The sequence below is a fragment of the Musca domestica genome, unplaced genomic scaffold (assembly GCF_030504385.1).
Source record: "Musca domestica strain aabys unplaced genomic scaffold, Musca_domestica.polishedcontigs.V.1.1 9, whole genome shotgun sequence".
NCBI classification, from domain to species: domain Eukaryota; kingdom Metazoa; phylum Arthropoda; class Insecta; order Diptera; family Muscidae; genus Musca; species Musca domestica.
The window spans coordinates 15,584,396-15,600,357 of NW_026712435.1; the positions used below are offsets into that span (position 1 = coordinate 15,584,396).

Sequence of the window (15,962 nt, forward strand, 5' to 3'; positions counted from 1 at the left end):
ATAACGAGCAGCTAAAGTAGCCGCCAAAAAGCCTCCATCAAAAACCAAGAACAACAACAACAACAACGACATGCGAAGGAAGATAGCATCCCAAAGTATGAAACACTCAGCAGCCAAAAACAAAAAAAAAAACTCAAAGTTCAACTCAACACACACATGACCACACGATGGCCAAGGGGTGGCAGGAATATGCGGATCGCGGCCAGTGGAATGGGAAAAGCGAGAAAAACTTTTGCGTTGAGGAAAAACAACATTTTTTGGGTAGAAATAGACGAAAACGTTGGTCATACCGACAATAACACGAAATACTCTTTATTCGAACGACACCGGGATCTCTCGTTCAGTAGATCACCAGCCTTACTCCGACGTTTATTACGAATTATTCGGTGACTCGGTGACAACTACTTTTTGACTTTTCTGTTGCGTGTGGAAAAAAGGAAATTCTGTTGGAAGAACCAAAGAAAGAAAGCGCTTACGCGAACGAAGTGAATTTTTTTACTTAAAAAAAAACAACCGCAAACTAAATTTCAATTTTAATTTAAATTAAATCAATAAAAACAAAAACAACATGTCTTCATCACAAGCTGTACGTACTTCAAAATACTCTTATAGAGCCACCTCCACTGGACCCGGTGTTGAGAACATCAACATTGAATATACTGCCGATATGAGCGCCCTTCATCGTCTTGAGGTAAGAAGAAGAATGGTCAAGCCACAACGCCTAAAAAGGACTAAATCTATCTGCAAAGGACTAAAGCTCAATAGAGGAATACAAATAAAAATGAAACTGAATAAGAGAAAAAAAATACAAATGTTTTTGAAAAAAATTCACTAAATTCAAATTTCTAAAAAAAAGAAAAGGAAATCCTAAAAAAATACGCCCAAAAACCACAAAAAAAAGTGAAGACTAAAAAAACTGAATGAAACACAAAAAGAAACTAAAAGAAAATGTTATGAAATGAGTGCAAAAGTTCTAAAAAAATTTAATGTGTACAATGAAGAAAAAATAAAGTAACCAATACTAAAGTAGATACATTCACACACACACATATACAAAATCAAGTGTGTGTGTGTGTGTGCTTTTGTGGATATATGTAATTACATATATATGTGTATGTGCGATAGACTGAGAAAAAAAATTTTGAAAACGAATCATGATGAGCCAACCACAAAATTGTACATATCGTTGAATGTATATCTATCTACATATATAACGATAGAAAATATATGCGGATTCATATTCATATATGTATGTGCCTATGTATATGAATATCATAAAGACGATGAAAAAATATACATATTTCCTTTTTTTCTAATGGAATTATTATGTAATGGATATTTTTGATTTTTATTTTTTTTTTTTTCAAAATCCAAAAACTAAAGTGACAATTAAATTTGATCAAGGATGTGTTTTATTTGAAATGAATCATATTTATTAAAGGATATTCTGGTTTTTCAATAAAAAAATATCGAGTGTGCTCTAATGCGTCATAATATTTAATATTTCCAGGATAAAATCCGTTTGCTCCAGGATGATCTTGAAGCTGAACGTGAATTGCGCCAAAGGGTAAGTTACAAAAAATAAAAAAATATATAATTTTTGTTTGGAGAAAATCAAAATAAGAAATTGCAAAATATTTTTTTCTGCGGAAAAAATAAGGATAATGATATGAATAAAATACAACAAAATTAAAAAATATAATTAACATTTTTACACAATTTTGGAATTGGAATAAAAAATAACAATTTAGATAAAAAGGATAACAAAATTAGAACACCTAAAAACGTAAATAAAACGAGGAAAAAAATAATAAATTAAAAAAAATACTATTGAAATTAAATTATTTTTGGAATTAAATTACTAAATTAATTATTATAAAATATTAATTAAAATTTTTACACAATTTAATAACGCTTTAAATAAAAATATCAGAACACTTAAAAACTTAAGTAAAATGAAGAAACAAATAATAAATGAAATAAAAAACTTTTGAAATTAAATTATTTTTAAATTAAATTAAATTTTTTTTTTTTAATTTTTTCAAAATTATTTTGAAAATTAAATTAATTTTTATCTAATTTAATTTAAAAAAATATTCAATAATATTATTGTTTAAAAAATTATTTGATTCCAATTATATTTCCGCTTTTTATGGCTCATTTTCAAGCCTTTGTCGTCCTTAAAGCCCTTGAAAAATCTTAAAGAGAGAGACAGGCGATGGCATTAATCTTAATTTCCTATAGGCTTTACGGAAAAATTCTAGAGAGAGCGAGGTGGAGGATCTTAGAGAGAGAGAAATTGGGCGAGGGAATTAATCTTAAATTCCTGTATCCTTTACAGGACGATTTTAGAGAGAGGGAGATGGAGAGAGCATTAACCTCAATTCCCTGTACCCTTTACGAGAAGATCTTAGAGAGAGAGGGAAGGTGAAGAGAGCATTAATCTTAATTCCCTGTATCCTTCACGGGAAGATCTTAGTGAGAGGGAGGTGGAGAGAGCATTAATCTTATTTCCACGTATCCTTTACGGGAAGATCTTAGAGAGAGGAAGATGGAGAGAGCATTATTCTTAATTCCCTATATCCCTTACGGGGTTTTCCTTGAATGTATCCTTGTCCTTTGTCCTTTTTCATTGTTTTGTTTGAAAATGAGATCGACATTTTCACTGGGGTTTCATTGGGTATTATCCTTGAGTACATATTTCAATTGAGAGAGTCAGAACCCTTTTGTTTCTTTGAGGCTATTTTCCAGACCATAGAATCAGAATGAAAAATCGTATTCGATAAAAATGCTCAATTTTGTTTTATTATCCAAAAATGTGTCAGAATTCTCCAGAGCCTAGCATTCTGAAGTAGGAAATGAAAACACATGAGTTGTGGGTTCATTATTAAGAAATACTTCAATCTCATTTCTACGAAGCACACATGAGTAATGCAAAGGTTCTGATCAAATAGGCTTCTGCCAGGCCATAGGATACTTCCAGCATAAAAAAGGTTTTTCGAAACAATTTCATATGAGGCCCAAATGGCAAAAAATAAGTTTCCCATTTATAAATTTTCAACAATTTCGGAAAAATAGCCATTTTGGAGGACGGTCTGAAAGGATAGAGTAACTTTTTCTTTGTCTCCTTTTTGAAGTAGTCTTGCAAACACCTTATTTTTGGACCATTTTGAGTACATGATATAGACTTCAATCTCATTTTTAGGAAGCACTCATTCCAAAGAATAATACAAAGGTACTGGTCAAATAGGCTACTTCCTTCCTTCCTTATTTTTCAAAACAATTTCGTGTAAGGCCCAACGGGCCAAAAATTAGTATTCCCATTTAAACAGTTCGAATTTTTTTTTTTTTTTTTTTTTTTTTTGGAAAAATAGCCATTTGGGAGGACGATCCAGAGGCCCTGGGTCTTAGGCACTTCCTGGTATCATGCGCTCCATGACTCGCTCCAACAGCCGTAGATCTAAATTACATGCATTCATTAAAAAATTTGACTTTTTCTCGATCAAACTTTTTGCGGAACATATAAGATTTTGAAATTTGCTGGCATATCACTCTATATTCGGAACTTTATAACCTAATGTTGGAAAATTTCTACCTATTTTGATACTCATGTCATTCTTGATATTTTTGAGATTTCAGTAAAGATCGCATGATTGCATATTACAAATGGACTCACATAGTTCGCATGTGGTGTTCTTAAGGGAACACAAAATAATTGATCTGTTCCAAAACGGCAAGAATGTGAAATTTTTTACGCTAACCGATTTTCTTTATTTTTCCTTTATAAAAATTGTAAAACTTGGATACTCTTGCAAGTTCTGGAAGAGAGCTAATAATTATTTAGAAAATAAAAATCTTCTCTTGACAGTTTTTCAATTGTAGATAATGTGTAAAATATATAGCAGATTTCAAACAAAGCTATCCAACTCCCACAAAATCATTCCACTTCACGCACACAGGATCACATTTAATTTGCTTAATATCTGTGACTAATACCTGAGAACAGAATTCAAATGAAAAAGTTTATTATTTTTCTTGTTCCAGTTCATTAAACACACACACATGTATACATATACACAAATGCATAAATAAAGATTTGCACAGAAATTCTAGAAAATACTTGACCACATCTTTCTTCTATATATCTCTCTATCTATCTATAATTATGATTCCAAAGAATATGGCCCCGCCAACATAAATTTCACATCATGTTAATCGCACATGCCAGCCATGACTGTCACATCGGCTAAGATATACACACATATATTTCTTATTTTTATTTTTTTTTTTTTGCTTTTTTAGCCGATATTTGTCACTCATAAAATGCTCAACGTTTCTCATTAACACCCACAGGCAAACGGTCCACCTTTTCACAAAAGCTGCAGCAGCAGCAATGAAATGGTAATAAAAAAATACCAAAAATAAAAATTGTGTAATTATGGCAGTCATATGTATGGGTGAAATCGTATGCAAATGCCTTATATGTGTGTGTCTGTGCGTTTTAGTATAGGTGAATATATGGCAGATAGTCATCAGAACGCCTACCCAAATTTAATGCAATCATTAAATTATGCACAGTGGTTTTGGAAATTCACTTTTTTGGATATATATAAATATATAAATATAAAAAATTGGTAGAGAGAATATTTTTTGGGAAATAGATTTCACAACTCATATTACGATACAATTTTCACAATTTCGTGCATGGATTTTTGTAATATGCTGCGTCTCAGTAATACACACTGAATATGAAGTATACGCCATTATTCATACGTCAATATTTCAAGATATGGTGGATTGTATCGAACTTGACTTTTTAGCTTTGCAAGCAAAGTTAGACATTTTAAAGAATGATTGTTTAAACCAGAGCTTTGCTGGGATAACTGGCTAAAAAAAACAATATCCAGTGGAAACAGAGCTTGTGCCAAAATATGGGCATTTATTGGTTTATTAAACCACTACAACTATTTAAAAAATTTGAACCAAAATATTTTAATGATGTTAAACTACAAAAATGTTGAACCAAATATCTTGGCGTAATTTCCTTGGCAAGTATATTAAGAAACGCAATGGAACGAAATATCTGTTTGCAGATTGTGTAGCTTATTTTCGCGATGACACATCTTCAGGCAGTTAACATGGAGACTTCCTTTGTGGAATATTTTTCATCCCTCAAAATCGATAATTTCTAAAGGGCATACCAACTAAAAGGCAATTATTAAATTTTAAATAAAACACAGATATTTAAAAAAAAAAATGTAAAATGTTAATACATCGTAAAGTAGACAGAATCCGGAACAAGATATCGTGCAGATGGCCGCCTTCCCACACTGACGCACACGTGATCTTTCAATGACCGTTTTGCATAAATGCTGTGTTATTTCATTAATACAGTGCTCAATTTCTCCTTTTAAGGCTTAAGTCGTCGGCTTATTCGCGTAAAACATCGACTTCAAAAAACCCCAAAGAAAAAATGTAAAGCTGTTCAAAACCAACCAATTCTGATCTCCAAAAGGCGAAATAACTCGACCGGGAAATAACTGGTACAGCAATTGAATTGTTTCTCTGGCTGTATGAAGTGCAATTCAATTCTAGATAAAAAAAATGATTACCATTTCACGATACCGAACACCATTGACCGTTTGGGCTTGACCTGCCTCATTTTCATAAAAAAGGTCAAATGATTTCACGTAAACGGTGAACATGCATTTGCTTCTCATGAATCACTCTAGGATTTTCCTCAACCCAAATGTGACAATTCCACCTATTGACGAAGATGGAAATGGGCCTCTTAATTGGATTGGAGGATTTTTTCAGCAAAATCAATCAAAATCATGTTGTATGCACGTAGATGCAAATCTTTCATCAAAATTCGTTGCATAGTGGATTTGGAGTCCGCAATTTCATGAGTTCTGTGTCCAATTGAGGCGAATGGAGTTTGAGCGACGTCATCACATACAGCTACGATATGTTCGATCGATCGAACTGGTCGAAGACGCGTTGTTGTCTTTACAACCAGCATCGGAAAATTCCATTTTCTTCCCTCTCTTCCCCACTAATCTCTTTACAGTTGACCCTTGGTCGATCGAAATTTCCGAACTTCCACCATTTTGGTAAAATAATTTAAAAATGAGAATGCGTTGTTCATTCGTGTAGCGCTCTATTTTTACTGACCTCGTACTTTATACTAGCAAACAATAACAATTGTTCAAATGTCAAAAAAATGACATTTCGAATGGTGCCAAATTTAAAAATTGTGTTCATGTTGGGACGCTCTTTATAAGAGATGCCAAATTAGATTTCGAAAAAAAATTCAAAAACTCGACCAGTTTCTAACTCTTGTTAGAATTTTTTCTGGTAATCGAGGCGTTTCTGATATGCCCTTGACCTTGAGTTCTCCCAGGAAATAAATTCTTCGGCCATAGTTTGTTCCTAGCAAAAACATTACTATTGACATTATTATCATCAGGATATGGTTCTCAACGAAGTCGAAGTATATAAATCGTTTTTTGACAATTCACTTTCCTCATATATATCTGATTTATGAGAAAAGTGTTGGCAAGTTTGTTTGGGATACCGTAGTATTTTGTTGTTGCAAAAATCGTCAGGCTTAATCCCATTATTGTTGTTTTTATAAAACAACATTTGTTTATTAGTGGAGAACGGTGGTAATGTTTACCAGGGGGTAAGGCAGGGAATACCTACGTTTCGGAAAGAGCCACCAATCCTCATCAGTTCCCTTGTTTTTTGCCTGGGATATTTATGATTTATGTTGAGAATTAAATCAAATCAAAGAGAGATTGAGAATCAAATTAAATCTACTTAGGCTGGAAAATGTGGCTTAGACCATACAAACGGTAAAATACCTACTACGCATATAAAATCAGGTTTTACAGGTTGATTTTAGGGGTTTATGGCTATTAAGGGATATGTCATTGGAATAAATAGTATTTGTATACCCTTCACTAGGTATGGAGGGTATGTTAAGTTTGTCTTTCTGTTTGTAATACCTCGAAATATATATTTGAGACCCCACAAATTACATATATTCTTTATCAGCATAAAATTCTATGTCGATTTAACGATGTCCGTCCGTCTGATAAAAATTTATTAAGATGTATGTTACGTCTGCAGGACTCTTAGTATGGAAAATGGGCTGTATCGGTCCACGTTTTGGTGTAGCCCTAATATATCTCTACCGAAAGATTTAAGATTTTTTGGATGTTTTAATCAAAATTTTAACCCGAATTTGTTGTTAATTGGCAGCATGTGTTCCTATTATGTAAGAAACATCCTAAAATAGAGCTTTCAATATAGGTCTGAGTTTCCCTATAGTCCCCATATAACTGTACCTCCACATATTTGGTATTTTGATGACTTTTGTCACATTTTTCACTGAGCATGTACAAAATTTGAAGTTCCTAATAGGTACTACAGCCTGTGGCAAATAATTGCCTATGCAGGTCCACGTCTTTTGTATATTTTTTCAACAATAAGTTTAGCTCTTTTCAATATGGTGCAGGTCCAAGTCTTCGTATACCCCCATATAACGGCACCTCCCTATATTCAATATTTGGGTGATTCTAGCGATATTATTCATCAGAACTGTGTTAAATTTCGTATTGTAAGTTCGTAATGGGTGCTTCAGCCTGTGGCAGAAAATTACAGGCAGAGGATATGTGGTTTTATCTTTCTCCACAATTGATATTCTTTTACAAATCTCAAACTCGCTTCATTCGCACTTAACAAAGAGAGATTTCGAATCTTAAAATGATTAAAGAAATTTTTATTTTCTGTATTTTGAGTGTTGAAATCATTTCAGTAAACACGACCTTGATGCTACTGTTTTCTCTTAAACACTCACTTTCAATCATTAATCTCACCTTAGCGCAAAAAGAAAACAAAAGAACATTTTTTGTTTTATAATGTCAACCCAGAAAAAACCCCATACAAAACATAAAAATAAAAAATTAAATTATTTACTTGTATTTTGTAACGAAAGTGCAATAAAAACAATAATGCAAAAAAAATCAATTGAAAACAAAAACAAAACAACAACAACAAAATACTATGGTATCCCAAACAAGCAAGCCAAACACTGTTCAAACAAAATAACCTAATCGAAACACATGTAGATAGAATAACAAAAGCACAATGATTTTGAATAAAAAAGCAACACCTCTAACAGCAGCTGTTGCTGCTTTCTTTCTACATTGAGCAAAAAAAAGGGCATCTAAATTTAAAACAAATACCCTTGCAACGCCAGCAACAAAGCCTTACAATAACAAAAACAACAACAACACAGATTGCTGTTGACCGATAACCATTGTGATAATGGTGTGCATTGAACTTCAATTGCTGATCTTTTCATGATGACGACGACGACGGCGATGCTGATGTGGATGATGGACAAATAGGCTTAGCCGAGAGTGTAGTAAGCTTTTTCCTCCTCTTCCTCACAGCTAGCAAATAAATTGTTTAGAAATACAAACTTTACAGTTGATGTTTTTTTTTTTTTTTTTGGTGTAAATAGTAAAATTTACAATAAATAACATTTAAAAGGATAGAGTCTAAAGATTTGTGTGTCATTTGCATTGCTTTGTGTGTTTAGAGTTCTTTTTCTCTATCTCTGCATTCCATTTTCGAAATACTCAATATCTTCGAACATTATTTGTCATTAGACACATTTACACTCTTTCTCTCTCTCTCTCGCTTTGTAATGCGAAGAGGCCGATCAGTAGCAAACAAAAAAAAAAAATACAGAAACACCACATAAAATGTTAACGCCACAATATGTTGTTTGCTGCCGCTTGGAACAACCAACCAAGTGCTCGAAATAACAACAAATATTTCATACGAAATTAGAAAATATTTTTGGCCTGGGCCAAAACCTATGCAAGCGGCACAAAACAACAAAAAACAAAAACAAAAGAACATAAATTGGGAATACCACAAGCAGCCAACTACACAAAACAAAAACAATATAGGGTGAAGAGGAAATTTTTGGGTTACATGTGAGTGTGCCCATTCCCCGGACTCATCCCGTGGACAAAACGGCTTGTCTATTTACCGTTACCTTAGCTGGCGGAAATACCTACAAAATTTGTAATTGTCTGGCTAAAATTAATGGTAATCACCATTGAAGTCACATTCCTGGCTATTTTTGGACATCAACATCTTTTTTTTTTTTTTTTTTTTTTTTTTTTTTTTTTTTTTTGTTCGGTAAAGAGGAAATGTGTGTGCATGACTTGAAACAAGTCATAGGAAATGTATATTTCTAAGGAGATATTTTTATAAGTGTTATAGAAGAATATGTTTTTTTTATGTTTTTGAGAAAGGATATAAAAAGTACCAAAAATTATGGGATTTAAAATTTAAATTATTCTAAATAAAGCGTTACGTTTTGGAAAATCTTAATATTCACAATTATTGTTAAAATATTTGTCAAAATGGCTCTGAACAGGGCCGTCTCATATTTTTAGGGGAGGGGGGGGGTCCCAACTTAACCTGGACTTATTTCGACCATTTTATATTTGGATATTTCTATTATCTTTCTTTTGGGTACTACATATTTGAAAATCTGTATCATATATAAGGAAGCGAGATAGACCCATAGTACCTTTTGATGATTTTAGCAGAATCAGCTTCTGAGTCAATTTATTCATGTTCGTTCCTGTATTTTTGTAAACAAATTACAGATCGAATTTATTTCCCGATCGAGATGAAATTTTGTACAAATCCTTTTCATGGCCCCAGGACGAACCCTATTGAAATTGGGGAAATCGATCCAAATTTAAATATAGCTCCCGTTTATATCTTCGACCGATTTTCTGCACCAAATGTCCAAATAACATGGATTATGTTCAGGTATAGCTTTAGCTCTCATACATATTTTAAAACCGAATTTCTTATTTTTATCCTCCATAGCCGTAATATGCACTCCGTTAAAACGATATTCGAGGAAAGATATTCAGCTCAAAAACGCTTTAGCCAAATTTGATCGAAATCCGTTCAGATGTGGATATATGTAGCTCCCATATATATCTTTATCTGATTTTAAGTTTATTGAGCACCAAATGTGAGCACGAACATAATGGATTTTGGCACAAATGAATTCAGGCTCGAAGGAAGTGTATCAAATTTTAGGTGAAAATCGATTAAGATATAGCTATAGCTCCAATATATATGTTACATCCGATTACGAATTTAAGTCCCTCACACCCGTAAAAAGCTCTACACATCAACGATATTTGGTGTCAACTATCAGATATAGTATAATTTTATAGAAATGGGACCAGATTTCGATATAGATTCCATGCTATACTCATACACACAGTTGATAGAAATATTTTATTTATTTCACATTTTATTAGAGTTATGATTATTCAAAATTTTAACCCTTTATGGGATTGGAACTAGAAGAATTAATTTAATATTGTCCCCCTGAGCACTAGTACTAATATAAATATAAAGATTTGCAGAGTTTGAACAGAATTGAATGACTTTTTCTCTTTCTATGAGACAAAGTATTTTCTGTGAAAATATTAACCGTTTGAGGGAGAGGGCTGATATTTCCTATTTCCGAACACATTCTAAATTTGATAATAAAATTAAGATGAATCAAATTTGGACGAAATCGGATACTCCCTTCGAGAATTATCGTGCACATCAACCAGCCAGCCCGACGAATCGTCTCCAAAGCTCCTGAAACGAATTTCGTCTAAAGAAATGGCATGTTTTGGCCCTGTCAAATGATATATGCCTCTGTAGCCACATGGCTTAGGGCATAGAAATCAGTCATTATACCTTCCAACTTAGTGGAGCAATAGTAATCCTCCTATCAGAAATTGCTATAGATTTTACGATTGGCCCCTAATGTCTTAATTACAGCCAAAAACATCGGAAGATTATGTTTGCGCCACCTTGTACATACATATGTACTTGACAAACATTCCGATGTTTTTTTTGGCTGTAATTAAGACATCAGGGGCCAATCGTAATATTAATTGAATTTAATTATAGGAGGATTACTTTTGCGCCACCTTGTATATATATTCTTGATTAGCTTAAAAGTCTGTAACGATTTAGCGGTGTCCGTCTGTCTGTCGGTCTCTCAGTCTGTGGAAATTACTCTAGCTTCCGAACGAAATGAGGTAGTGTAATAAAATTTTACTCAGATGTGTTTTAGATTTACAGGACTTTTTGTATTGAAAATCGGCTAAATAGGTCCACGTTTTGGTATAGCCCCCATATAATTGCACCGAGAGATTTAGGTTTTTTGGGGTGGGTAAAGTCTCCTTTGTAGATCAACATTTCGTAAAACCCCAATATTACTGTACTTCTAAATATTCGGTATTTAGATGGTTTTACCGACATTATTCACCGGAATTGTTTCAAGTTTCATATATGAATATTGGCTTATGATATATACAGTTCCACATCTTCGTATAGGCTCCAATATAACGGTAACTCTCTATATTCCATATATGATTTAAGCAGATATCTATGATCTTAAAAGATTTTCTTTTTTGAAAATTTTTAAGTTCATTCCAAATGATGTATTGTATCCAAATTCGGTCCTGCCGAACTTACTGCTTTTTTACTTATTAGAACACTAGTGTTGAATCGGTGTTCATCTTTACCACATTTCATATTTTTCTTTATATTTATTTTTAAATTTGTCCTTCTTTGTATTTATTTTACCATGGGTATGCCAAAAAATAAATGCCAATATTTTTCCATAACTGTCCAAACAAATAAACGAACAATTTTTTCAAGGATGATTTTTCTCTCTCAAAATTATATAAAAATATCTTCAAAAAATCGTCACTACATATGGTGTGGTATTTATATAATGCATATACTTTTCAAAAGAGGGTAGCAATGCCTATACGTATTATTGTTTCAATGTTTCATTTCCACATGTGCCATGTGCAAAAAAAATCGAAACTATTTTTTAATCGATTTATGCCTGTGGTTCCTTTTCCACTGCAAAATTTCCTAGCACAACATGCATCCTCCTAAATATCCTTTGAACATTTTTGATATGTACTTTGAGTTAGTGTCAATTATACGACCCCTTTTATTTTGCATCTCCGTATATAAATATGCAGCTACTTACACATGCATGTGAAAACAAGAGATTCTCTATTGTTTTCCTTGATGAACAATTTTAAATACACTTTAGAAAATAAAACACTATTTATAACTGATTTCCAATTCAAAATAATCAAGAATTGTAAAAAAAAATTGTTTGGTTTCGAAAATAATATTCCTGCAGCATGTGGGGTAGGTTTCTACGCAAATATAAGACAAGAACGGCCACAATGATGCTCCCAGTGCTTCTGCAATGTTTTAGAGAATTCTTAGCTATTGTCTTGGCTTCAATTTTTGACATAATATTGCATCGAAAATCTCTATGGCTTAGCTATTATAGGTCAAAATATTAAAAAAAAAAGTAAAAAATAATGGTGGAATTTCTACATTTTTGACTTTTTGACCATGAAAACAAAGAATTTTTTATGTTATATGTTTTGAGAAATTATAGGCCGGGAAAAGTGCTACAAATCTTATTTTTAAAGTTCCTGAAAGTTTCAAAAAGTTTACAAGATATGAGCCCAAAAGACTTTCATATTTTCCAAAAAAACAACAACTGAAATTTGAATTTTCTATATTTGCGATTTTTTAGCCATGAAAACTCCGATATTTCTAAGTAATATATCTTAAGAAATTGTAGCCCGGAACATGTTCTATAAATCTTCTCTTAAAAGTTCCTGAAAGTTTCAAAAAGTTAACAAGATATGAGCCGAAAAGAGTTTCGTATTTTCGAAAAAAAAACTTATTTAAATTTGAATTATCTATATTTCCGATTTTTTGATCATGAAAACAAAGTTGTTTGTAAGTAATATGTTCAAAGAAACTCTAGCCCGAGACAAACGCTACAACTCTTTCTTTAAATGCAAATCAAAAGTTTACGAAATATAATACGAATGAAATTTGCAATTTCAAGTAAAAATGAGCGGACTCGATTTTTACCCTAGACATATGGTCTTGTGGTCTTTTTTGATCAGTCCAACCCTAGGAATCAGAAACTTGTTAATATTTTTTCTTCCCATAAAAATTGCCCCTCCTAATGTGGGGTATTTTCAGTTCAGTTGGAATAAATATTTTAAAGTTTTGTGGATGATAGGTACGAATGAATACCTTAATTCTATAGTGGGTGACTCATACGCCGCACTGTACCATTAAGTAAAATATCTGTATGGTCTCCATTGTAAATACAATTAGGTATTCATACTGATTTTTTTTACAATATAATCAGACCAGTATGACTAAGAAATCCGTAAGCGCTATAAAAATATTTTATCTTACTCATACGCCACAATGTACCATATACCACCTATACGCCACAATACAAAGTTTTGTATATTTTTTTAAGCTTGTGATTATTTTTGTTTATCTTCGCTAAAAGTAAAATTCAATTGTGATTAATACACAAAATTGCTCACCAATATTTCTACAAAAAAAAGATAGTAGATCCACCTTTGCTGTATGTAATGCGGGCATCTACACAAACATACCCTTGGCATCAGCCGTTTGTATCTAAACATACATATCATTTCGCCATGTGTTTGTTTTTCAAAATCTGACTCACGCAGAAGCCTAAAATATATTCATAAAACAAATCATCGTCTTTATCTATAGAAAGTGTAAAATGGGCATTCTTGGATATTTTACAGTGGCACGTTCCCCAAAAAGAAATATACATACTATATGTGAAAATCAATTTGACCAATATTTTATAACACTATTCCAAGAATTGTATTTGCATCAACACACTCCGCAAAGTGTAAAAATTTATTACTCAAACAAAAAAAAAAAAAAAAAAAAAAAAAAAACAATGGAACTCTTTTAAAACACATGTTTTTGCCCCAAATACCATGTGTTATAAATTAAATGTTATTAAATTGAATGGCTACAAAAAAAAGAACTTTGCGTTAACAGCAGAGGTGTTGTTTGGTAATTGTTTTGAATTGAAAAAAATTACAAGTTTAACAATTTTTAAACAATAAATCAATTTTAATATTAAGTAGGTTAAAAAAGAATATCCCAAAATATAGCCTTTTTGAATATATTTTCATTAAACCAACTGGAGAGAAAAATCTTCAAAAATTGTAATCTTCTCTGTTGCCTGATCTCTGAACAAGATGTACTATGTATTTTCAGTTTGGGTCATATTTTGATCAAGGCAATATGTATTTATTCATCCAATAAAAATGTACAAAAGGTATAAAGGCTATGGGGAGTGAGACGAACAATGCCCACATACGCATCTAATACACCTCTCTCTCTCTCTCGAATTTTATAACAAATACTCCGAACAAGGCCTAGTGTGAGTAATGCGGTACCATGACAAAGTTATAGCCCAAAAAAACACTAATAAAATAACTAAAGTACTAAAAATTCATTGCTTTGGATTGGACAAACGAAATGAGCTTGAGAATTCCGAAATTTGCAACGAGAGTCACCGATGGAGTGCAGGAGAAATGTACCAAAGAGTTTTTTGATATCTGAACTTTACGAAGTTCCAGAATGGCACCAAACTTCTAAAATGGCACCATTTGAACGGATAGCGTTAAAAACTTGAAGTTTGGTATCAGAATCAAATTTTAAAAATAAGTTTGATATACAGGGTGAGGTACAAAAACTGCAACAAAGTCAAACGCCATAATTTTTAATTATTTTTTTTTAATTTTTCATTCAAGAAAGCAGAAAATGTCGGATAAGCATCAATATTTAGAATAAATTTAGATTTGTTCGAATTGGTCACCTTTGGTACGAATTATGGCCTTCAAACGGCCAAAGCATGTGACCGTCACACGCTGCCCGAATGTTGCTCTGCGCTATTTTGGCCCATTCCCGGCGAAGCGCTTGCTTGAGGCGATCGACATAGTGCAAACCTTGTTTTCCGAAATTCTCCAGACACAATAGTCCAACGGATTGGTATTCGGAGATTTTGGTGGCCATTTTGCGCTGGAAATGAAGACAGGAACTTCATTTTGTAACCATTCTTGGGTGGCACATGCTGAGCGCGATAGTGCTGATGCAATGTCCAAATTGGTCGGCAGCCAAATTGTTTGCGTGCCCAAGGCTTTAATACCACCTTCACAATATTTTCGCGATAATATTCGGCATTTATTCTCATGCCACGGTCGATTTATACGAGCGGACCATCGACTGATTGGCCGATTGGTGGCCAACCGAAGGTGCACATTTTCAGCTGACCTCTTTGGCAAGTAAACACGATCATTTTGTTGGAGAAAACCAAATTCGGCAGTTCACCACTTTCGGCCATGCGAAGCAAGTCTTTAGCTCTTTGGAGTCTATTTTCTCTCTGTTGCGGTATAAGTTCCTGCACTTTTTGGAATTGCAATGGCTTTACCCCGAGCTCATTTTTCAATATTTTCCGAATGGAATATTGCGATATGGTCATCTCACGGGCCATTTTTCCGCCTCTGCGACGGGTGTTTCGATCAAGTCGCTTCGTTACTTTTCGAACCATTTCTGCTGATGTTGCTGTTCTGCTGTTTTCTTCCGTCCACTTCCTTGACGTCGGACTACGCTACCAGTATCACGGTAATGAGCTATGGTACGAGACACAAACGTTTGTTCACATTTAAATGCTGGAGTGCTCTAACGATAGCCACTTGTGGGTTTCCAGCCAAAAATAAAGAAAACACACTCTCACGCTTGAATTCCATCACGAATAACTTCTTTTTTGAAAATTCTCACCAAAATGCTTCTCACTGGCTGCTGTCGGACGAGTGCCTTTGAAATGACAGCAGTCTGAAGTTTTTTGCAGTTTTTTTTCATCTCACCCTGTAATTGCACGAACAGTACTTAATGGTACTAAATTTGGTATTGGGCAAAAAGATAGAGCTTACATTCTGAAATTTGATATT

The 15,962-nt window shown here is 33.1% G+C and overlaps 1 protein-coding gene across 1 annotated transcript in view; it reads left to right on the plus strand.

Annotated features, from left to right (window-relative positions):
* Nucleotides 1–255: 255 nt before the first annotated feature.
* The window catches only part of LOC101898205 (paramyosin, long form), a 50,161-nt gene continuing 34,454 nt past the window's right edge, over nucleotides 256–15,962 (plus strand). Inside the window, exons 1-2 of the mRNA XM_059131804.1 lie at nucleotides 256–691; nucleotides 1,511–1,567. Coding sequence (XP_058987787.1) covers nucleotides 569–691; nucleotides 1,511–1,567 — 180 coding nt within the window. The 5' untranslated portion in view covers nucleotides 256–568. The remainder of the gene's footprint in view (nucleotides 692–1,510; nucleotides 1,568–15,962) is intronic.